The following is a 25059-nucleotide window of genomic DNA, read 5'->3' as shown; positions in this document are numbered from 1 at the left end:
TGCATGATATTTCAGTAGAGCCAACACATGACATAGACTGAAAATGAAATTTTTCAAGGTTTTATCTTTGATGCTATCCTTTTCGAACTGGGTTTCCATACTGATGTGTTTATGTATGTGAAATACATCTGTCTACTTCTCTCTACTCACATGATTTTCCCCTTCCCCAGCTCAGGACCTCATCAGTTGGTTGGTTCCACTCCAAATGTTCATATGAACTATTTGTGCTTGACCTGTGGTAGAGTATTCTGAGCTCGCATTGTTCTCATCAGCCATAGTCAGAAACACTATAGCTTGACTCCATCATTTTGGCCCTCTTCAACAACAAAGGCAACAACCAGGACCTCATCACATTTCACCTGAATCCCCACTTGGGTCTTCATGCCTCAAGTCTCTCCTTTTCTCCAAAATCTAATGTTCCCTCAGCTGCCAAAAGAATTTTCCTTAAGCTTGAGTTTGACCCCATGCTTACCACCTCAGTACATTCCACTGGCTTCCTATTACCTCTAGAATAAGATAAAAATATGTTTAGCTTTAAAGTCCCTCACAACTTGACTCAAAACTACCTTTTTAGATTTAGTGTCTATGTGTGTGTACACATACACACACATATATACTTACACATATACATAGTTAAATATATGCACATAAATATATACATGTGTATAAACATATACATATATGTATATATATATATATATATATATATATATATATATATATATATATATATATATATATATACACATACATACATATACGAAAGTTGTTGTTCATCCTTCATTCTCAGAGAAGACCAATAACATCAGGAGGGTGATGTCTTACTATATATACATATATACATGTGTAGGTGTGTAAGTATGTACTTATGTATGTGTTTATGTATGTGTATGCACACGGTGTTTATGATATAAATATATAATTTCCCTTCAAACACTATTGTCAAGCCAAACTGGCCTCCTTGCTGTTCCTCACCCGTGACACTTCATCTCCAGTCCTGCCTTTTAACAGACTGCCCACACACCTGGAAAGTACTCCTTCCCTATTTCTGCCTTATCAAAGAAACCTTAGCTTCTTCCTTTGAAGCTCAGCTTAAGCACTAGCTGCTAAATGATTGTTTCCCAAATCCATCTTAGTGGCTAGTGCTTCCCCTCCCAAATTACCTTTTATTTATTTCATGCATGTTTATATAGGCTATCCCAATTTAAGCTATTGAAGCCTAAAACTGCAATGAAATTTTTGAGACAGCCTGAATGTACATGATGTCTCTCTGACTAGAATATAGGAATATTAGTTCCTTGAGGGAAGGGACTATATGTATATATATATTTTTTTTTTTTTTACTTCATCCCAACCACACCTAGCATGAGTTTGGCCCACAATAGGAATATGAAAAACCTTTGTTGACTGACAATCTTACCTGGATTGTATCTACCCATTCTCGTACATTTAGGAAGCTTTTCTCACAGGTCACGTCATATAACAGCAGCACACCATCTGCTTTTCTAAAGTAGGATTTGGCTATACTTCGGAATCTTAAAAGAAAAAATATATATATTTAAGCAATGGTTCTGATAAATTAATCTGATGCTCTTACTTCTCACTGACCATTCAATCTACATCTTTTATGTTAAAGAAGGAAATTCCTCATAGAAACATTTTTTAAAAGCATTATTTTTTTGCATTTTTTTTTTAGTGAGGCAATTGGGGTTAAGTAACTTGCCCAGGGTCACACAGCTAGTTAGTGTTAAGTGTCTGAGGTCAGATTTGAACTCAGGTACTCCTGACTTCAGGGCCGATGCTTTGTCCACTGCACCAACTAGCCGCCCCTTTTGCATATTTTTTAAAAGCAAGATATCCCCAAGTGCTGGTGCTTCTCAATGTCCAGATAAGATCAGGATAAGGGTATGGTCATTCTAGTGAAGTCATAGGCAGAGCTGCTTCTGGGCAGAGTTCTAGCACCAGGACTGAACCCAATACCACAGGAGCACAGCAAGTGGGGATTGGAGACAGAGGAAGTTAGATGGTGTTGAGTACTAAGAGGAAAGCTAGGGTTAGCAGGGGGTGGTAGGGAGAGATAGCTCATAAGTGACATGTCTTAGCTCTGCTTCCATATGTGATACTGTCAGGATTTCATGCAGATTTGACATAGCTGACATTTGAAAGACTACCTTAGCTATACATCTTTTAGCTTGAATTCTGAAAGGCCTGGCCTGCTTCAGACGAGACTGATGAATTCTATTCCCAGAGTGCTAGACAGGATAAGAAGCTACTGCCTAATGCTTTTTAGTCAATGGCAATGAACATGCATTATAATTCCTACAGAAATAGGTCTGTGCTGATGGGTGTCTCTGCCCTTGTACAGAGAAGAGCTGAAAGGTTCACTTTCTTCAATGAAGTGAAGTCAGAACCCTCACTGTGTCATGGAAAACACATCATTTTTAATCTTTCACAGCTAAGTAGCTGCCCACATTAGCATTTCATAAGGAAAAGTCACCTTGCTTGAATTTTTCTTTAAAAAAAGAAAGGACACTCTGGAGCCTTCTTAACCAAACAAAATGAGGAGCTGCTAAAAGTCTATTCATCTACCAAATATAAAAATGAAGGAGCAGAAGAGTAGGGAAGAGAGAGAAAGGATTAGAAAATGGAGAAAATAGTAACCAGACTTACAATGAGACTGGAGAATGTAAAAAAAAATTTTTAACAAACCAAGTATTTGCCATGCTTTCATCACAAAATCTCTATATAATTAGGAAATCTGTGAATGTTACTTGCCTCTCTTGACCAGCTGTATCCCAAAGCTGTAAAACCGTACGTTCTCCATCCACAATAAGAGTCTTCATTTGAAAATCAACTCCTTTAAAAGAAGTATAAAAGTCCAGAATAAGATGTCAGTATTTCCATTTATTTTTATTTTAAAGACCACTTCAAGATATGATAGGAACCCACATCAGCAGACATTGTGTGAAAGTAAAATATGAAGTCATTCCTAAAGATAACTCCATTGACCTAATCAGTATGGAACACTTTTGAAGTGTATTTCCAATAGTGATGATGAATAAGCAGTGAGCCATGCACACTCTTGCCTCATTTCCCATTCTGATCTACAACTGGATTGGGCATGGGTATACTCCATGGCTATGGGACAAAAGGGGTTTTGTGCCAATATAATTAGTTAATTTGGAGCTAAATTCTTTAGGCTTGTTTCAATTAATAAAACACACTCCAATGACCTGAATTAAATATTGAAATACCATTATGAATTAAATTGAAATAAAATTTTCAAGGCTTGTGCACTGAAAGCAAAAAGATAAGCTCAGTTTTGGACATTCAGAGTTTGAGGAGATAGTGGAACTATTTTACAGGCAGTCAAAAATGGAACTATGAAGCTAGAGGTAAAGGGGCTAGAAAAACAGGTTTGGCAATCATCTATACAGAAATAATAGCTGAAGTCACAAGAATGTATGAGATGGCTAAGAATGTCAATAGAGACAGAGACAAAAGAAAGAATCTTAATAACTGCCAACCTTAAGCAGTCAGGAAAATGACAAAGCCAGTGAACCAGACAGTGGTAGAGACATAAAAAGAAAATAAGATGAGGATGGTGGGTCAGATGTCAAGGGAGAAGAAAAGTATTTAGTAGATGGGACTGAGTAAAGGCATGAAGTGCTTCAGAGAGGTTATGATAAAGTCCTGGATGTGGTAGTTAGGTCACCATTGAATTTGGTGACATTGGAAAGAGCAATTTTAAAATCTGACACCAATGTTGTAGAAGCCCAGTTTAAAAAGGTTAGAGGGACAGTAAGTGTTAAGGGAAAGCACAAAATATATATTGCTTTTTGAAGAAGTTTAATGAAGAAGAGTAGGAAAGAGAGATTGAATGATAGTAAGCTGAGTTAGGATTAAGAAACCCAAGATTAGGGGGCAGCTAGGTGGTACAGTGGATAAAGGAGCAGCCCTAGATTCAGGAGAACCTGAGTACAAATTCGGCCTCAAACACTTGACACTTACTAGCTGTGTGACCCTGGGCAAGTCACTTAACCCTCATTGCCCTGAAGAAAAGAATAAAAAAGGAAACCCAAGTGTATTGTAGGCATATGGCTACAGAAGCTTAAGAGAGATGATGGGAATCATTGATTTTGAGCTGCAAAAGACCACTGAGACCAAAAATTACACACACATACACACACATGCCCTTCATTTTTACAGATGAAGAAACTGAGGCCTAAAAAGGTTAACAACTTTTGCCCAGGGGCAGCTAGATGGCACAGTGGATAAAGCACCGGCCCTGGATTCAGGAGTACCTGAGTTCAAATCCGGCCTAAGACACTTGACACTTACTAGCTGTGTGACCCTGGGCAAGTCACTTAACCCCAATTGCCTCACCAAAAAACAAAAACAAAACAACTTTTGCCCAGGATGACATGGCTGGGAAGTGTCTAAAGTAGGGTTCAAACTCATTTTTTGACTCCAAGTCCACTGTTCTATCCATATTGGAACAAGGACCGAGGAGGGAAGGCAGATTAGGATTTGAGGTTCAAGTAGAGAAATTAACTTTATAGAATGGAAGACAACTCTTTTATGAACAGACCAAAGAACAATGGGTTATGATGCTGAGAAATTTTCAAGAATATGGTAGAACCTGAGGGAAGGTATCAACCTCCATGAAGGCAGCTAATGTGAATGTACACAAATGTGGGGTTTTGGCTAAGGTCAAAGGAAAGAGCTAAAAGCTTGGAACAGTCAATGGTAAATTGGACAGAGAGTTTATAAGAGTAGATTATAATGATTGCTGAATAGCAGAGAAGGCCTTATTAATGGCACCAAAATTAGTAATGGGCACAATCTGTAGCAATACAAACGTCCAAGAATAGAACTGGAGAAAGGAGATGGTAAGGGTCACCCAGGAAGGATCGCAGGAATGTGATAAGACAGAGTAAGAAAGGATAGAAACAAGAAAAATGTTAACAAGTCAAACTTTGTAGTCCGTGTTTGGTATATGGAGGTGAGTGAAATCAGAGTGGTGAAAGCAGACTGGGAAAACAGGGATGAATCAAGAGAATAGCAGTCATCCTTAGGGAAAATAAAAGGCTAAATGTGAGAATTAGAAGAATAGGAGGTGGGCAGCTAGGTGGCGCAGTGGATAAAGCACTGGCCTTGGATTCAGGAGGACCTGAGTTCAAATCCAGCCTCAGACACTTGACGCTTAACTAGCTGTGTGACCCTGGGCAAGTCACTTAACCCTCATTGCCCTCAAAAAAAAAAAAAAACAAGAAGAATAGGAGGTTGTGATCAGGGAGTAGAATTTCAAAGTTGAATATGTTGGAGATGACATTTTTGAGAGGTAGCAAAGATCAATACAGGATAGTGATGGCATATAGCTGAAGTGCAATACATAAGGTGGTTGGATTAAAGGAGACTGAAGAATTTTGTGTTTGGGTTGTTAGAAGAGCTTCAATATGAATACTGATATCCTCAAATCTGATGCCAGGGAATGGAGTACAGAGGAAGACTGTGGGCCAGGAACCGAATTCATTGAGAAAGATGGGGGAGTAACCAAAAAAATCTTTATACACAGGAATATAGATGGGGAAAGGGTTATATAAATAGATGCTATAAACTTCATGGACTTTAATAGAGATAGATGGTTGCAGGATGGAGCAGAAAGATGGTCTGGAAGTGATAGTGAGGAGTAGAAAGTATGCTACAATCCCTCCTCTCTTCCGGCCATGTGAATCTGGGAGAGACCTCTTGAGCTTTGGAGTTGTGACATTCAATGAGCTAAGCCTATGTGTTATCTGTACTAAGTCTAGAATTAATAAGGTCAGCCCCAAGGAGCAGGATATGACCGGATTGCCAAAGAAGACTAAACAAGTCCGGGTTAGAATCAGAGCAGTCAAAGCTCCCGTGTCATTTGGAGATAGACTAGCTATGTGAGTCATCCCTGTACTTTCAGCCTGGGTGTAGTAGAAACCCAGTCTTAAAAACAAAAATAAAAGAGAAGCATACAAGGTGAAGAAAATTTTGGAGAACAGGAAGAAGTTCCAAGGATTTTCTAATATATTTTGTGCATGTGTGATTCCCCATGAGAAGTTAAGCAAGAAGTAGAAGAAAGCATTTTTTTTCTCTTCAACAGTTAAAATAAAAAATATACCTAGGGTGGCGCCAGTGTTTCCTCGAAATTCATTCTTACAAAGCCTCATGAGAAAACTGGACTTCCCCACAGCAGCATCTCCAGCAAGGACAATTTTATATGCCTTTTCTGAGCTAGGATATTTATGGTTGTCATCAGCCAAGTTCGCCTAAAAGAAAAGTCAGGATGAGAATTTTTAAATTACTCCCCCCACCCCTTTCTTCCTAGCTTTTATCAGGAAACAGAAAATTACCAGAGGACACGAAAAAAGACATCCTACAAAAACAGTGCCTACCTGTGGTGAGAGGGCTGATATAGGCTTTCTTGAAGAAGTACCAAAGTTTCCCTCAACAACAGATTCTGAGGGTTTCCAGCCTAATATCATACTGATGTTGTCAGAACCATAGGCCTCTTCATCTCGTATCTCTGGAACCTGCCACAAGAATATTATTTTTTAAAAATGAAATAGCTGCATTTAAGCAGATACACCCTACAAACTGAATTGGATGTCATTAATCAGCATGTGCCAAGCTAGTAAGGAAGTCAAGGATGCTCAGCTGTGCCAATCCAGGAAGGAAGTCCTTCTTAAGCCAGGGTAGAGAAACTATACTGTTTTATTGATCCTGTTTAACATTTATAACTTCATTAAAAACTGCTTTGGTTTCTGTGAACTCTCTAGGCTAGTTAATTTCAAACAGGGGGTTAATTTTCCTTTTCATCAAAGGTCTTAGAAGATCAATGATTTCCAGGGCTTACATCTGTATCAGACGCATCACCCCCAAAGCTCTCCTGCGTGCACCGTGACCTTTGAAAACTCCTTTGATGCTTGTCTTCCACCTCAAAATCATATTCATTAGAATCTCTCAAAGTCGACAGGCCACTGTCAAAGCAACTCTCAGGCAGGCTATCGACTTCACAGCTTATCCTTTGCATTGGATCACAAAGTGCTAATGAATCGCAATCCTCATCCACGTACGAAGAACGTGATGACCTGATGATAAACAGGAAAGAGAAGTGGTTTAATGAAGAGTCCAGAATGCTCAGAACAAGTTAAACAGTACCAAGGAAATAATTTCAATTTTGGAGACTATAACACCTCTGTTTTCGTTTTGCAAAATAGGTTTTCTTGATGCTTTCTGTTGTTCATTTTTTTTTTTCATTTTTGTGGGGCAATGAGGTTAAGTGACTTGCCCAGGGTCACACAACTAGGGTCAAGTGTCTGAGGCCAGATTTGAACTCAGGTCCTCCTGAATCCAGGGTCAGTGCTTTATCCACTGTGCCACCTAGCTGCCCCATTGTTAGTTTTTTTTGTTTGTTTTTTATTTAGATCACTGTCATTTCTGGAGATGCTTCCCACCCAACTTGCCCCATTCCTACCATCTACACTGAACCCTGATTTTTAAAAAAGAAAAATCTTTAAGCAAAAATATGGAATAGAATAATCACTTCTGATATCACAAATGCATACAGCATTCTGCCTACTTCTGCTCTACTTTTCTATCAAAAGAATCATCAAGCATTTATTTAGTCCCTACTGGGTTCCAAACACAGTGCTAAGTGCTGAGAGAAGAAATGCTTCATTATCTGCTCTCTGAGGCCACTACTAGTTTTTAAGTTGCTTAGAGTTAAGCTTCCGTTACTGATCTTTGCTTTTATATCAGTGCCTTGTATGTAGTGGGTGCTTAATAAATGCTTGCTGAACTGACTTGGCTTTTCAAGATCCCAGAGTTCCAGTGCAGGTACTTGGACCCCCAAATCCAGTGTTCTTTTCAGTATATCTTGTTGCCTTTCAGTGAGAGCATCTGATTCAGGAACATATAAATCATACCAAGCATGTAATTATATAGAAAGCCATGAAAATTAGAACATGACATAAAAGCTCTAAACCTAAAAGGGATGCCAGATGCCCTAATGAATATGACATTTTTTTTTTACTTCTCTTCACCTCTATTTTCCTTTCATCTAACTTTCATGGCAGCCTGAGTTTAGGAGGGAAAATGTGTCAAATGCAAACAGTTGCTTACCTTCTCAGTCTCCCCCACCTCTCTAACAGTAATTGAGAAGAAAGGAGGTAACAAGCATTTATTAAATACACTATGCATTACGCGCTGTACTAAGTGCTTTACAAATATTATCTCCTTTAATACTCACAAAAACTCTAGGGTTATTGTGCTATTCTTATACCCATTTTATAATTGAGGAAACTAAGGAAGACAAGAAGTTAAATGACTTGATTCAAGACACACAGCTGGTAGATGTGTGAGGCCAGATTTGAATTTAGGTCTTCCTGACTCCAAGTCCAATGTCCTATCCACTGAGCCACCTAGTTACCTGATAGGAAGTAACTTGGAACAGAGAGAGTAAGACCAACAAAAATGAGCAAGATAAAAACAAACTTTGGGAACATAAATCTTTTTTTTGGACCTAATGAATTTTTTTAAAGCTACCTGGAAAGGTGATTTGGGAACTGATACCACATATAAACATGGGGTGTAAGTAAAGCAATTAATTTTTAATGAACATAACCAACATTTATTCCAGCGCTAAAAGTTCAGTTTGAAATCCTATTTTATTCAAAATTGTATCAATGAATGATGAATCCATTGATGTCATCAAATGTGTGGATGGCACAAAATTAAAGAGATAGATATATCAACTAATGGACACACACATACATACATATATATACATACATACATACAGATCTATATTTCTACATTCTATAATTTCAGCCTGGTGACAATTTTTTTTCTAACTCCAGCTGGATTTCATTGGTATAGCAAGCTCCCAATGAGAAAACTCCTTCTTACCAATGTAGGTCAGCACTTGCTTCTCTGTACCTTGCAGTCTCAGAGACTTGCCCAAGGGGACTGAAAGCTTAAATGTCTTTCCCAGAGTAACACAGACAATAAATGTAACAGGCAGGACTTGAACCCAGGTCTGCCTGAGTCTAGCTCTCTATCCACTATCACTCTGCCTATGTCCAATGAAATTTAGTAGGGAAAAATACAAAGTTCTGGCCATGGTTCCTATACTCTCTGTAAAAATAAAAAGACAGGAAATTTGAGGCTAGAAAATAGACAATTTGACAAAAAAAAGATTTAGGGAGTTTTTAGAGGAAAAGCTCACTATGAGAGTCCAGTATGATGTAGCAAATTAAAAAAGAAATACTAACTTCATTAGATTTGTGACATGATCAACATAAGTATACCCTCCCCAACACTGAGGGTCACAACCCAAATACACATTCTCATCTTGTACAATTCTTACCCATATCCTTCTATAAATCTTTCATGGAGAACCTACTCTATATGATAGAAGTCCTCCTTTTAAGAAAAGTCATCTGCAAGAGTCTGATTATTCCATTCCCATCCTGTATTTTTTGATCAAAGATATGCTGAATCTATGCCAAAATTCTAGTCATTAAGATGTAAATATAAGAGAGGAATAGACCATGGCCCAGCAGTAGCTTGTATCTTCTTGGTTGCTTTTTGGGAAACAAAAACACCATATGGGATTTGTTTTCCTAATCCTTTGCTCCCTTCTCCAGATTGATATACTCTGAAAATTAAACTTTCAGTTCTTTCCAAAATGGTGTCACCTCTAGGAATTCCTTTCTGTGATTGGGGGCAGGGGAAGGGAGAGAGGGGAAAGGAAAGTGTCAAGTTCTTTCCAATCTGCCCTTTACACTTCCTCATGTGGTCTACATAGAGGCTAGTCAAAATAAAGAAATGAGAAAACTCTAGAAATACTTAGAAATCTCTTTTTCATCTATTTATCATCTTCACAGTTTCATCTATAAAACTATAAAACAGCTTGGATTTTGCTCTGCAGGCTAATAACCCTGTCCTCTGTTCTTAGAAATGGATCAAATGTGGCTTAACAAATAGAGTATTAGAGCTAGGTGGCACAGTGGATAAAGCACCAGCCCTGGATTCAGAAGGACCTGAGTTCAAATCCAGCCTCACACACTTGACACTTACTAGCTGTGTGACCCTGGGCAAGTCATTTAACCCTTATTGCCCCACCCCCCCCAAAACCCCCCTCCCCACAAATAGAGTATTAGACTTGGAGTCAGAAACACTGGGTCCCACCTATGGCTTTTAGTAATTATATGACCATAGATAAATTACTTAAGATTGTTTAGCCTCATTCTTATCTGTAAAAAAGGGTAATTAATTACTGCAGTTCCTAACCACAGAGTTATTGTGTCAAATGAGATAATTATCTGAAAATCCCTATAACCTCATTTCCACTTATACTAAATGCCCTGCAATTGTCAAAGTTTACCAGGGACCTCCTGATACCAGATTCAATGGCCTTTATTCTGTCTTTTTCCCCAATCTTTCTACAAGTCTGGACAGTTCATCAACTGTCCTAATGGCTACTTCATTACTTGTGGCTTTCAAGACACTATTCTCCTGCTTTTCCTCCTACTTCTCTGTATCCTCCTTCTACGAGCTCCTCAATCTGGTTTGAACTCTATAAAAGTACATACTCCCCAAAGGAATATCACAGGAATCCTATTTTTATAAATATTATATCCTTTGGCAATCTCATCTCCTTTTACAACTTCAACCACCACCTTCATTTAAAGGAGGGAAGCTGGGTGACACAGTGGGCAGAACACTGGGATTGGAGTCAGGAAGAACTGAATTTGGCTTCATATACTTAGTAGCCTTGTGTCCCTGGGCAAGTCACTTAACCTCTGTTTGTGTTGGTTTCCTCATCTGTAAAAAGGGGATAATAATAGTACCCACCTCTCTAAATTGTGAGCATCACATGAGATGTCATGGGACACTAAGCACGGTGCCTGGCACAAAGTGCCATCATCATTGAATGAGTTTGAAATCCTTTCCCATATGTGTTGTTCCAGATGGCCATAGAGATCCCTTCCCCAAAATCAAATATTATTTTGGGAAAAATCTACATTTGTGATTCTGATCTAAGGACCTCCCAACTCCAGTATAATTCCTCAGTGCCCCCTCAAATGTAATAGGTCCAAAAATGAAGTCATACACCTCTCTCTATGTATCAGCTTTCTACTTCTACCATTTCTGCCTTTGGTATTTTATCCAGATTCCCATGTTTGAAATGTGAGTGGTATCAATGATTCTACCTTATATCTCAATCCTCATATCTATTCACATCTTCAGTCTAATCAATTCCATATCTCCAACATATCTGCAATCCATTTTTCTCATCTTTATCCCTATTACTAACACCCTAGCACAATCCTTCACATCAGTATTTCTAAGAATTTTATTATATCTTCTTTGCAGATAATTTCTCTTCTACTTTCTCCCTCCTCTCATCTATCCTTCCCATTAGTGCCAGAATAATTACTTACATATAGATTTTGACCATATTACTTCTTTGTTCAAATATTTTCAGCTTCTCCCCACTGCTAATCCAGCAGACATTGAAGTAAGTCCACAATCAACTGACACCACCCTACCTTTTTAGCCTTACCTCAAACTATTCCTTTCAACACATTCAAATTATTCTTACTGATGAAGAGGGTAGCCAAACTGAACACCCCTCTGTCCCTTACACAACTAAGCTCTGTACCTTAGCACTATCTTGACTGGACTTGTACTTTTCCACACACCTAGATGCCCCTCCTTTCCTCTGCTGAATTTCTACTCTTCCTTTAAAGACTAAATTAAATGCTACATCATCCAGGAAGCCTTTCCTGATCTCCCCATACTCTTCTCTCACCATTAGTAATAACTCACTCCCTCAGATCTCTCACAGACCTTCTTCTTTTGTAATTTTATGCAGTATAGTCATCTTCTAATATCTCCCATTATATTCTAAGTTCCCTAGGAGTGGGGGCCATGTCCTAGCTGAATTTTATTTCTCCCCAGCACCTTATACAGTGTTCCCCAAACAGTGGGTACTTAACAAATTGTGTTGTAGTGTTAATCACACACACACACACACACACACACATTTGAATATGATGTGCAGCTCTAAAGCATTTCAGAAAAGAAAGAGATGTCTCCCAGTTGAAGGATACACACAGAAGGGTGATTAGGACAGTAAACAGATTCAGCCCCTTATGTGACTCTAAGGGAGATAGAAAGTTAAGACAGAATCCTATTCTCATATAGATCACTTTAGAAATAGGCTAGAGGTAGATTATTCCATATATTTAACAGGATTCCACAGGAAAGGGAAGGGGAAAGGGAAATGGGAAATGGAGAAAAGGGAAATGGGAAAAGGGAAGGGGAGGGGAGGGCAGGAGAGGAAGAAGGAGGGAAAGAAGGAGGGAGGGAAAGAGGGAGGGAAGGAGGGAGGGAAGGAGGGAGGGAAGGAGGGAGGGAAGGAGGGAGGGAAGGAGGGAGGGAAGGAGGGAGGGAAGGAGGGAAGAAAGGAGGGAGGAAGGAAGGGAGGAGGGAAGGAGGGAGGGAAGGAGGGAGGGAAGGAGGGAGGGAAGGAGGGAGGGAAGGAGGGAAGGAGGGAAGGAGGGAAGGAGGGAAGGAGGGAGGGAAGGAGGGAAGGAGGAAAGGAGGGAGGGAGGGAGGGAGGGAAGGAAGGAAGAAAGGAGGGAGGGAAGGAGGGAAGGAGGGAGGGAGGGAAGGAAGGAAGGAGGGAGGGAAGGAAGGAATGAGGGAAGGAAGGAAGGAGGGAGGGAAGGAAGAAAGGAGGTAAGGAAGGAAGGAGGGAAGGAGGGAAGGAAGGAGGGAAGGAAGGAAAGAGGGAGGGAAAGAAGGAAGCTTGGAGTCCGCAGAATCCTATTGTGTCTCTGACATTTATGAGCTATGTGACAATGGCCAAGTATTGCTAAACTAGTTTTCTCTTCTGAAAAATGAGGGATGGTTGGTTTTTGTCCTTCATGCTCAAAGAGGACCAAAATTATATCACTATGTCAGGGTCAAGGTATAGTGTGTCTGGCTATGGCCGATCAGACCAAAATGTGAGATGCACAAATTTAGACATCTCCACTCCAGATGTTCATATGGACTATTTGTGCCCTACCTGTGGTAGAAGGCTCTACCTCTCCTCTCCTCTCCTCTCCCCCAAATTTAACAAGGTTATATATTCCATAAATCAATAAATATTAAGGTAATATCAATAAATACATTGCTCATAAATGTTTCCAAGAACAAAAGAAAACCCAGCTGTTTTCAGTTACTGTGCGCTGAAACATTTTTTTAAATGATCACTTTAATGAAACAAGGCAGGTAAAACCTGAAGTTCTGTTCAAAATCCTATCTATTATCCTATTTTCAAGGGATATGATGAAGAAAGAAAAAATAATAAAAATATTGTCATTCTATTTCTTACAAAAAATATTTTACTTCTTTGTCAGACTAGATCCACATTTCAAATGTAAAGACAGCAGATGTTGACCTACCTGTCGTACCGCAAATTCTGAGGAGAATGACCATTAAACTTGGGACTGCTTCTAGAAAGTGTGCTCCCTGGTGATATATTATTTATACGCTGTATTTTAAAAAAAGATATTTATTAATCAGGTAAACTTTTTCAAAATATGAAAAAAAAACCTATTGCATTGACTCACTACTCTCCTGTTTACTTCTTGGCATTCAGTTATTTTTCAGTCATGTCTGATTATTTGTGACCCCATTTGGGGTTTTCTTGGCAAAGATACTGGGATAATTTGACATTTCCTTCTCCGGCTTGTTTTACAGATGCGGAAACTGAGGCAAACAGAGTTAAGTGACTTGCCCAGGGACACACAGATAGTAAGTGTCCAAGGCTGAGTTTGAATTCAGGTCCTCCTGACTCCAGGCTTGGAGCTCTATCCACTGCAGCACCTAGGTGCCCTCTTCTGTTTACCAGTTCTATATCCTTGGACAAATCACCTAATTTTTCCAAACTTCACTGGGATAGGATAATAATAACACTGCCTCCCACACAGGGCTATTGTGAGAGTCAAATGAGTTAACATGTGGAAGTTCTGTAAAAACATGCATCACCACATACATGTAAAGTTAGTATTACTACTCTGTACTCTGTACTGTACTGTTTCTTCAAGCATCATTAGAAATGCAGAAATCGTGGGGGCAGCTAGGTGGCGCAGTGGATAAAAGAACTGGCCTTGGATTCAGGCGTACCCGGGTTCAAATCCGACCTCAGACACTTGACACTAACTAGCTGTGTGACCCTGGGCAAGTCACTTAACCCCCACTGCCCCGCAAAAAAGAAAAGAAAAGAAAAGAAAAGAAAAGAAAAGAAAAGAAATGCAGAAATCCTTTATATGAGCTACCATAAATACTTTGGGAGGGTGAAGAATGGCAGAATGGGGAAAGGGGTGCAGGGATTTAAAAGGTCTAAACAAAGAAGATCTGCTTGGTATTCTCTTTTTGGCATAACTGAATTTTAAATCCCATAGTTCTAAGGCTAGTCACGTTCTGGTCTGAAATTTGACAAGACCTTTTATCCAAACTTTCTAACTCCCTCCTCTCTCAGACCTTAGTGGGTTTTAGAGAGACCTTTTCTATTTTCAAGCCCAAAGACATGCTATGCAGCAGAGATAAGCTATTTTGGAGAAGAGATAGACCCCAAATGCTTTTCTATTGAAATTAGTGAAGTTAGCTGCACTAATTAACTTACTGAAAAATCAATGCTTGCTTTTGCCTGACTGAGTAGCAGTAAAAGTTTTTCAATCATAGAATGCTAGAGCCCAAAGAAGACTTAGAGATCATTAAGTTTAACACCATCATTTTACCAAATACAGTCCTAGGGATGGTTAAGCAACTTGTCCCCTGTTACATAGCTATCTGATTTATACAACTGAGATCAGAAAATAATCTGGGAATATTTCTTGAATCTCAAATGTTTACTTAACACAATCCCACAGGATTGCTCAAAACCAGAATTTACCCCCTGTAAATATTAATTCATAGAGAATATTAAAATCTGAAATATCAAAATGCAAAAGAAGACAACAGGCAGCTAGGTGGTATAGTGGAGTCGGGAAGACCTGAGTTCAAATCCAGCCTCAGACACTTAATGTGACCCTTGGAAAATCTTTTAACCCTTTTTGCCTCAGTTTCCTTATCTGTTAAATGAGGTAGAGAAGGAAGAAGCAAACCACCCCAGTATCGTAGCCCAGAAAATCTCAAATAAGGTCATGAACAATCAGACATGACTAAAAACCACTGAACAACAACAAAAAAAAAACAACATCCAGTGGTTTTTGCAGTGGGGAGGGGGGAATTTTTTAAAGGGCTAGTATCTTTCTTCCTTTTGGTAAATAATATGTTGTTAATAATTAGAGGCTACTGCTAAGAAGATAGGCCTTCAGGATACTGTACACTACAGACAACTATAAAACAAATTATAAAAATAACATACATACCAACGATCTGTTGTATTTACTATATGTGTTTTCCAGTGCACTTCTTAATCCATCATTACTGTCATGTAGTTTTCTGTTCGCTGTTCTACAGTTTAAAAACAAAAGGGGGGGGGGGCAGAATTTAAAAGGCCTAAAAGTAAAATCTTGCCTTTTCAAATGATGAGTTTCAAAATCTGATGCAGTATCCCACAAAACCCTCTTTCTTCATCTGTACTGAATCATTGAATATCAGAGATGGGAAGCATCTTAAAACCACATCATTTAACCCCAATATTTTAAACAGAGAGAAAGCAAAGTGAGATTCTAAATGACTTAGCTAATGTCACAAAGCTTAGAAGAGTCAGGGCAGCAATTCCAGCTCAGGTCCTCCAACCTTAAGCCCAATGCCCTTTCTACTAGATCTGTACTTTAGGGGAGGTCCCAAATATTTCAGAGAGGACCAGTATTGTCAGTGTTACTGGTGATGTAGCTAAGCCACTTGGAGATGTTAAAACTCACAGGGACAGTGGCACATCTAGTTTAAATTACCTCTGTTTCTCAGGAATTAACTGGCTACTTTTGTAATAACAAAACAACTAAGTGTCAAAGCTAAAGACTGTAGGTAGATGTAGCTCACTCAACTCTGCCTCCTCTTTTCTCTACTTAATTCATCATTTAAATGAGAATATGAGTACTGATGCATGCCTCCAAAAGTAGATTGTCTTTAGAGTCCTCAAGATGATTTTTTAAAAATAATTTGAAAAACAAAGACTCAACCAAAAGTAGAAAAACTCCCTACAATATGCCTGACTTAGGAGAAAGACTTATACGTACATCAGCATATAGATCATCTAAACAATTGGTTACCGGTGCTTCATAAACCATCCTTTGTTGTCAATAGTTTATAACATGGAGAGTTATCACTAATTTTTTTTAGAAATAGGATCAGTACAGAATCTTTTAATAACCTTTAAGGTGTATTAATACTTTGGGGACGTTCTGTGTGCCTGGAGGAAACACTCAGCCATGTCCCAAGATGACTTTTGGAGACCCATCCTCTATTTATTGAAAAAACAATGCTTGATTTGCAATTCAGTTATATCAAAGAACTAAGCGATTGTGTTGAATAAAACGTAATGACAAGAAACACATATTTACCTGCATTTCCATCCTTAGGATTCAGTCTATTATTCTGCTGTACACACAACATAACGTTTATGAAAAAAGAACAGTGAAAATTGCAGATAATGAAGATAATTTATAGGAACTTACTGAAGCATTTCAATTTGCCTCTCAAGGCAATCTCTATCTTCAGTATATTCTCTGATTATTTCCAGGTCCCTGTAAAATTACATTTTGCATTTAAATGACAATTTTTGGATAAGCTCTCTACTTCTACTCTGATTTCCACCACCACACTGTAGGACCTTCTCCACCTTCCTCCATGATTTCACTTCCTGCTCCCATATTTCTCCTCCAATTAGTCTGTTGCCTTCATCCTCATGGACTTCAGAAGTCAAATTCATCATCCCTCTGACACCCTAACCTCAAGGTACTTTCAGTAGTCTAGATTTAAAAGATCTTCATCTCCATTTCATACCTGGCACACTTTGTCATAATCTATCATATGCTCTATCCTTTAGGGTATAGAGTTTTATAAGATCATACATAGAAGATTGTAAAATATCTTAGAGATCATTAGGTCCAACCCTTCATTTTACAGATGAAGAAACTAAGACTATCAAGGATTAAGTGACCAGACGAAGGTCACACAATTAGTATGTATCTGAGGTAGGATTTGAACTCAGGTCTTCCTGACTCCAACCAAGCCCAGCACTCTATCCTCCAGGCAACCACATTGTCTCTGTGTTCTCCAACTACAATCTTTTTACGTGATAAAACCCTCCACTCTAACACTCTTTTCACCAGTCCCCATGAGCATTAATGACCTCACAGTCAAACTTGATGCAACAATTAGCCTCTAATTCATGGCCAGTCATCATAGTTCTTATTCATTCCTCTCTTCACCTTCTTAATTGTCTTCTTAACTGCACTAATCCCAGTTCCTAGATTACACACTTTCTTCAAATCCACATTCTCCATTCCTGCTCCCAGCTCACAAAGTATTGACAGAAGTCACACTGAATAAGCCCACCACAAATTCATGCTAACATTTATCAAACTGTTTCTTGATTTTTTTAAATATTACACCATGAAACCCAGCTATTCCAAACCTATTCTACTTTCTTCAAACCCAACATTCCACTTTACCTTCTGATCTTAGTAGAATAACCAACTTCTTTTCCCTGAGATTCAGATGATAAACTGATCAACATAAATTTCCCACTCTTCCCCCCTCTCCCAGCCTTCCTTCTCTTCTTCTCTCCATCTTTCTCTCCCCCCCTCTCTCTCCCTTTCCCTCTTCCATTTTTTTCTCATCCTCAAATATGACTTTATTTTCTCCAATAACAAAGGAAAAGAGTTTTGTTACCTTCCCTAAACTAATCCTTCCTCTAAGGGTCTCAATCCCATCTCATCTTCCATTCCTCTAGAGCTTTGCTTCTTCCACAAACAACATGTAGCAACATCTGCTCTTCCCCTATGAATTAAAACAGACATCACTCTACCCTATACGAGATGGGGAAAACCAAATTCTACATGATCCAGCTGATCATTCCTGACATTCCTCTCTCCCTTTCCCCCCTTCCCCATTCTAATTCTATACACAGATCTACACTGTTACCCAACACAAACACTTTAAGGACAACTTTGCCATTAGGGCTGATAACTTGATTTCAGTAGGCAACCATTGCATTGTGGTAACATTAATAGAGAACTGGCTTCTGAATCAGGAAGATCTGGGTTCAAGTCCCATCTCTTATATATAAATACTAGCTGGGTTAGGCATTTAACCTTTCAATGACCCAAGAAACTTTGAAAGACCAAATTACAGAGCAGTTGCTGATCTGCCCTTATAATAGTTTCTTTAACAGTGGTCCCAAAGTAATCAGTTTCAATTTTTTAAAAAATCTCTTGCATAACAGTATAGAAAATTATACTTTCAGCGTGGATGTCTCTGCTCAAGCCTTTTAATCTCCCTACAATTTAGTTTCCTTTTTTGTGCTAAATTAATACACCCTGTGTCTGACGTAATAGTTATGGAAAACTAAAAACAAAAGCACAAAACACTGTTTTTTCAGGGAAAGTGCTCTTGACACATTGTTGCTTTGTGGTATAGAACTATCAGTGTGAACACAGTCTTATTTGTTTTTCTACATTTGACTCTTTACAATAATTCTATTGAGACTCTTTTATGTAAAATTTATACCACTGTTAAGCTTCAAAATGGAAATGAATTAGCAACTATTATTGAACTTCTTAACTGATTAACACCCACCCAGACAGGACACCATGCTACTACTGTTACGACATTTGGCAGGCTCATCAGAAACTAAGCAGAAAGACAGTCAGTATTTGGATGGGAAGAACAAGGACATCCTGATCCTTTGGGAGATAGTGTTAGTAACTCAGAAAGTGGCACTCTTACCCTTAAAGCAATTTCCCTGAATCACAGGAAAGATAAGCCAATTTTTATAGCATTTGGATATTTGCAGCTAAAAACAACTAATCATAGGGGATTCTTGGAGAGAAATCACCATGACTTAAAAAAATTAGGGTGCATAACATTATGGAAAAATTAACTACTGTTGTACCTTATTAAATTCATGTAATATATATGATTTCCAAAAGTTGTATGTAAATCCAATTTAGTAAGTTAAATTGTACTTTCCTATTGAACTACATAATATTTTCAGAAAAAAAATTTATCTTCAATTAAACAAAATATTTTTGAGTAGATACTAGGGATCTAGTAAAGTACTATAGTAGCTGCTGAGGAAAGTAAAAGAAATATAAAGATAATATCCCTGCCTTCAAAGGAGCTGCAGTTGTGATTAATCTTTTTTTCCTTTTCTTGACTCCTATCCATATGTTTAAAAAAAAAAAAAAACCTCAAGCAAACATATTGCTGCATGCATATGTAAATTCCTGCTCCTGGGAAGGCTGAGGCTGGCAGAGTGCTTAAGCTTGGGAGTTCTGAACTGTAGTGGCCCTAAAAGCAATTAGAGGTCCCCATCAAGTTTAGCACTAAAATGGTGAGCATAGGTTAGGGGACTGGGTTTGAATCTACCTACTGAAGGAAGGACAAAACAGGCCCAGTTCAGAAACAGAGCAGATCAAGGCTTCTGCACTGACTTGCAATGGCATCAAGCAATGGGACCAATACAACTGAGTGACAGTTATATTTCCAGCCTGGGAAAGATAGGGAGACGTAGTCTCAAAAAAAAAAGTTTTTTTAATTATGAAGAAAAAAGAAAGAAAAAAACCTCATAAATGCTAAAGGTGTAGCTATTTAAAGAGACCTCTTTGGGAAGTGGAGACTATTTGTAATAAAAACCAAAAGGGACTAAATTCCTCCATAATTTATTCTTTTTTGTGTGTGTGAGAGGCAATTGGGGTTAAGTGACTTGCCCAGGGTCACACAGCTAATAAGTGGTAAGTGTCTGAGGCCGGATTTGAACTCAGGTACTCCTGAATCCAAGGCCGGTTCTTTATCCACTGCGCCACCTAGCCGCCCCCATAATTTATTCTTAAAGTCATACTTTTATATCTTGTTTCCTTAAAGGAAGGACTGTGTTACAAATCTAATTAAATAGCCACTTATCAAGTCAGAAAGCAAAATATTTGCAAATATGTTTAAACACATACACAAATCCATACCAACACTAATGTACATGCTGAATTTTCCCAATTAAAAAAAAATAACATGCAAAATTCCATACCTTTCTGAATTCAGACTCTGATCAGCATAGTCACTTTTCAAAGCATCTAATTCACTCTGAAGAAAGGCTATATTTGTTTGTGCTTCTAAAAGATCTTTTTTAACTTTTTGGTTTTCCTAAAGGAAAAGAAAAGTCAAGTTTATTTGTAATTTTGCTTTTTTTTTTCTACTTTGCTTTTCAACCAAGGAAAACTGGTGGGGGGGGGGGTTTCTCTGAAGAATCATAGAGCACATCAAGGGAATATGGATGAAGTTTCTTTTTTAAGTGCCAGTGTAAAAAAAATACTTATCAAAATCTGAAGTCATCACATAAATTTCAAACTCTACAAACTCAAATATACTATACAAGTCAAATATTTCAAACTATACAAACTTAAACTCCCTGAAGTTGCCTTCCCCATTTCTATTCTCTTCATTGTTCTAGAGTTACACACACATATAAACATGCATGCATACACACATACATTCATACTCATGAAAAGGAACACAAGATATACTTTTTAAAAATACTTCCTTGTGAAATGAAAATCTACATCAGAAATAACAAATCTCTTTAATAATAGAGCACTACCACTAAATATTCAATTGAGTATTAAAAAAACATTTATCTTTTACATAGTCAATCCAGTTCTTGGAGATTCTTTAATTACATATGTTCGATATTATCACAAACAAGTAATTAGTGGTAACATTTTTATGAAAAAGTAAAGCTAGTATAGAACTAGGCAAAAACCTGTCTTTGATGCCAAGAGGACCTGGATTCAAGACCCCCCCTCTGACACATATGGGTTGGGTGACTCAGCATGAGTCACTTATTAAACCTTTTAATACTCTGGGCAACTCTTTAGTACTCTAAGTCACAAAGAAGTTGTCTACCTAGATCAATAGAAGGTATTTCATCATGTAGGAGCTCCTTCTGGCAAGGAAATTGAAAATCTAGACCCTTTTTCCTATGAAGAATTTACCACTTCCTAAAAGTGATTGTGACAAGGGAACCCCACGACATAAAAAGTACCTTTGGTCCACAGGCACCTTGGGGCAATTTTGGGGGGGGCGGCAATGAGGATTAAGTGACTTGCCCAAGGTCACACAGCTAGTAAGTGTCAAGTTTCTGATGTCGGATTTGAACTCAGGTCCTCCTGAATCCACAGCAGGTGCTTTATCCACTGTGCCACCTAGCTGCCCCCAGAGGCAATTTTTAAATAAGTTTTGTATGCATTTTCTTTTAAGCCTCCATTCCTGTAACCAAGAAATAATAGCTGTTGTGTTTTGAAAAGGGAATCCAACATAAATATATTTCCTTAAATAGGAAAGGTAATTCTTACTGTTGACAAATCATAAATTCTTTTCTTTAATGCAGCCACATCTTCTTTTTGACTTAAGGTCTTCGATTGTTCTTCCAGCTGAAAGAGAAAATAAAATACATCTGTTTATCAACCAATTTCATGTTGATTTCAGGTTCATATCTCTACATGCAATGATGTCAGTTCAGAATATTACATCATACGGGGGAATTTTTTAAAATTAAGACTTAGTGGCCAAGACTTGATGAAATTCTGATTTTGGTTCATATCCATGTCTACTACAGTCAAGTGTTTATATTGTTTAGCTCAGTGATTTGAGAAATGAGAGAACTTGATGGGGAGAGGAGGGAGGGAGGAAGGAAGGGAGAAGAAAGAGGAAAAGGAGGAGAGAAGAAAGATGTTAAAGTTTAAGGCAGCATTATGACCTCTAAGGCATCCTATATCTACATTTGTTGGTGGTGGTTGTTCGGTAATTCAGTTGTATCCAACTGACCCCATTTTGGGGGTTTTTTGGGGGGTGGGACAAAGATACTAGAGTGGCTTGCCATTTCCTTTTTCTAGCTCATTTTACAGATGAAGAACTGAAGCAAACAGGGTTAAGTGACTTGCCCAGAGTCACATAGCTGGTGTGTCTGAGCCTGAATTTGAACTCATGAAGATGAATCTGTTTCCAAGCTCAACACCACCTAGTTGCCTGCATGTGGCTATATAGGTAGGTTTAGAAAATATCTGTGAAGATATAGATGATGTAAAACATAAGCATATATTTATAGATGTTGATAAAGATGATTTCTTCTGGAGCAGCTAAGTGGTGCAGTGGACAAAGCACCAACCCTGGCTTCAGGAAGACCTGAGTTCAAATATGACCACAGACACTTTGCACTTACTAGCTGTGTGACCCTGGGCAAGTCACTTAATCCTCATTGCCCTGCCCCAATTGCCTCAACAACAACAACAACAACAAAAAGAACTAAAACAATAAAAGATGATTTCTTCTACAAGTTTTGTATCTCAAGATGTATGTAGCCTATTTTATGCTCATGAGACAGCAGGCATGGTAACAGTGCCAGTCTTGGACTTAAGACCTGTGTTCAAATCCTGTCCTCTGACCCACATTAACTGTCTGCCCTGGACAAATCTCTAAACCTCTCAGTAGCTCAGATAATTCTTTAGTCTTAAAGTTATAGCTGGGATGTGCCTGTACATCCAGGGAAGGGTTTTCTATAGCAAGAATTCCCAAATCTGATGAAATCAAATGTCTAGAACAAAATAAGCCTCCTCCTCTTCCAGAACTGAGCTACTCTAGAGCAGAAATTATGAATTTGTATGAAGTTTTCACTGGAGAAGGAAATGGCCAACCACTCCAATATATTTGCCAAGAAAACCCCAAATGGAGTCACAAAGAGCTGGACATGACCGAAACAACTAAACACCACGTAATCTCTATTCTCTATAAACCTCTAGATCACTTTAGTAAAGGCCCCAAATGGGTAACACAATTAACCATCTTCCTATAGGTGTAAGTCCCCTAAGAAATCAGTGAATGTGGGCAGCTAGGCCCTAGATTCAGGAGGACCTGGGTTCAAATCCAACCTCAGACACTTAATATTAGCTGTGTGACCCTAGGCAAGTCACTTAACCCCAATTGCCTCACACACAAAAAGGACTCAGTGAATGCATCTATAACCTATATCAAATCTTATGGAGGGGGGAAGGAAAGGAAAGAGTGAGAAAATTTGGAACTCAACATTTTATAATAAATCAATGCTTCAAAAACTGTCTTTACATGTAATTTTTAAAACTATTAAAAATTAAAAATATTTTTTAAAGTGAAAAAACAGTAAATGGGTTTAACAGCATATTTTACCTTTGCCTCATATTTAATTTTTTTTATGCTTGATTTTTTTTTTTTTGCAGGGCAATGAGGGTTAAGTGACTTGCCCAGGGTCACACAGCTAGTAAGTGTCAAGCGTCTGAGGTCAGATTTGAACTCAGGTACTCCTGAATCCAGGACCGGTGTTTTATCCACTGTGCCACCTAGCTGCCCCCATACCTGATTTTAAAAAGAGAAGCCCATATTCCCTACAGGCAGATGTTTAGATTCCCCATTGTTGACAGAGAGTTGGAGGAGCTAAAGGCAGAAACCTATAGACCTTTGGCTGCTCACCTTTTTTAGCTTTTTGATGGTCACCTGAAGATCTCCTACTTCTGCTTCATACTGACGTTTGAGATCATTTAGTGCCTCTTCAGCTTTTCGTTTCTCCTAGAAGAAAAGACATTTCATTATAAGATCAAATGCCCGTTCATCCAACAGACATTTAGTCAGCCCCTATTCTGTGAAGAGGCTTGTGTTAGATGCTGGGCAACATAAAAAAAGCTTAGATAATAAAAGCTAGCATTTGCAGAACTTTGAGGTTTGTAGAACACAGTACATGCATTATCTCATTTGATCTTCTCAACAATCCTGTGAGCTGGAGTCTATTACTACCCTAATTTTACAGATGAGGAAATCAGGCAGAGAAAGGATAAGTGTCTTGCCCAGTAATTGTCTAAGGAGAAATTTGGGTTTTCCAGGTCCAGTGTTGTTGACTACTACATCCAATTAGCTGCTTCAATGAGTCATGGTTACTTCCCTCATGAAATTTATAATCTAACAGAAGATAGAAACAACTACTGAAAATGACAATATTTTATTAAATAGTTACAAAATAGACAATTTTGTGAGGTCTGAAGAAAAGACAAGTAGCATAGTGGATAGAGTTCCAGGCCTGGATTCAGGAAGGCTTATCTTCCTGAGTTCAAATCTGGCCTCAGACACTTTAACTAGCTGCGTGACCTTTGGCAAGTTACTTAACCTGATTGCCTCAGTTTCTTCATCTATAAGAAATGAGTTGGAGGAGGAAATGGCAAGTCAGTCCAATATCTCTGCCAAAAAAAACCTCCAAATGGGGTCAGGAAGAATCAGACTCTACTGAAAACAAAACAAACAAACACAAAAAAAAAAACCCAACAACAGCAAAAGAAAGAAAATAACTGAGGTCTGAAGAGGCAATTAAATGACTAGGGAGGCTTCTAGGAGGAGGGGGACTTTAAAGGATGGGTATAAGTTCAATAAGAAAGAAGGATGAGTAAAGACAATCCAGGGAGAAAGAGACAGCCTGAACAAAGAGACTAAGGCAATCTACTTCAGGCTGTGTTTGATGATTGATTCAATAATCTTAATATAAACAAACTCTATGTGAAACATTTGACTTTTATGCAAGAGCAGAATCCCTGGGGAAAAGGACTGACTTGTTGAATGGAGAAACAGTCCCTATGATCTAACCAATGAACTGATTCTGGAGTCATGGGACATGGGTTCAAATCCTGCCTCTGTTCATTCCTACTTGTATGACCTTGGACATATCACTTAACCTCCATGGCCTTCATTCTCCTTATCTGTGAAATGATGGAGTCTTATTAGATGACT

The 25059-nt window shown here is 38.4% G+C and overlaps 1 protein-coding gene across 1 annotated transcript in view; it reads right to left on the bottom strand.

Moving 5' to 3' along the window:
* RASEF (RAS and EF-hand domain containing) overlaps positions 1-25059 on the bottom strand; it is a 108967-nt gene that overhangs the window by 21935 nt on the left and 61973 nt on the right. Inside the window, exons 4-14 of the mRNA XM_043975626.1 lie at positions 23758-23853; positions 21612-21689; positions 20288-20403; positions 16719-16787; positions 15468-15552; positions 13497-13585; positions 6890-7124; positions 6429-6566; positions 6155-6302; positions 2776-2857; positions 1421-1535 (exon numbers count right to left, since the gene is read on the bottom strand). Of these exons, the coding sequence (XP_043831561.1) occupies positions 1421-1535; positions 2776-2857; positions 6155-6302; positions 6429-6566; positions 6890-7124; positions 13497-13585; positions 15468-15552; positions 16719-16787; positions 20288-20403; positions 21612-21689; positions 23758-23853 (1251 nt within the window). The remainder of the gene's footprint in view (positions 1-1420; positions 1536-2775; positions 2858-6154; positions 6303-6428; positions 6567-6889; positions 7125-13496; positions 13586-15467; positions 15553-16718; positions 16788-20287; positions 20404-21611; positions 21690-23757; positions 23854-25059) is intronic.

This window comes from Dromiciops gliroides, chromosome 1 (assembly GCF_019393635.1).
Source record: "Dromiciops gliroides isolate mDroGli1 chromosome 1, mDroGli1.pri, whole genome shotgun sequence".
Taxonomy (NCBI): Eukaryota; Metazoa; Chordata; class Mammalia; order Microbiotheria; family Microbiotheriidae; genus Dromiciops; species Dromiciops gliroides.
Note: the sequence above shows the minus strand (reverse complement) of the source record. Positions and strands in the feature narration are given on the sequence as shown.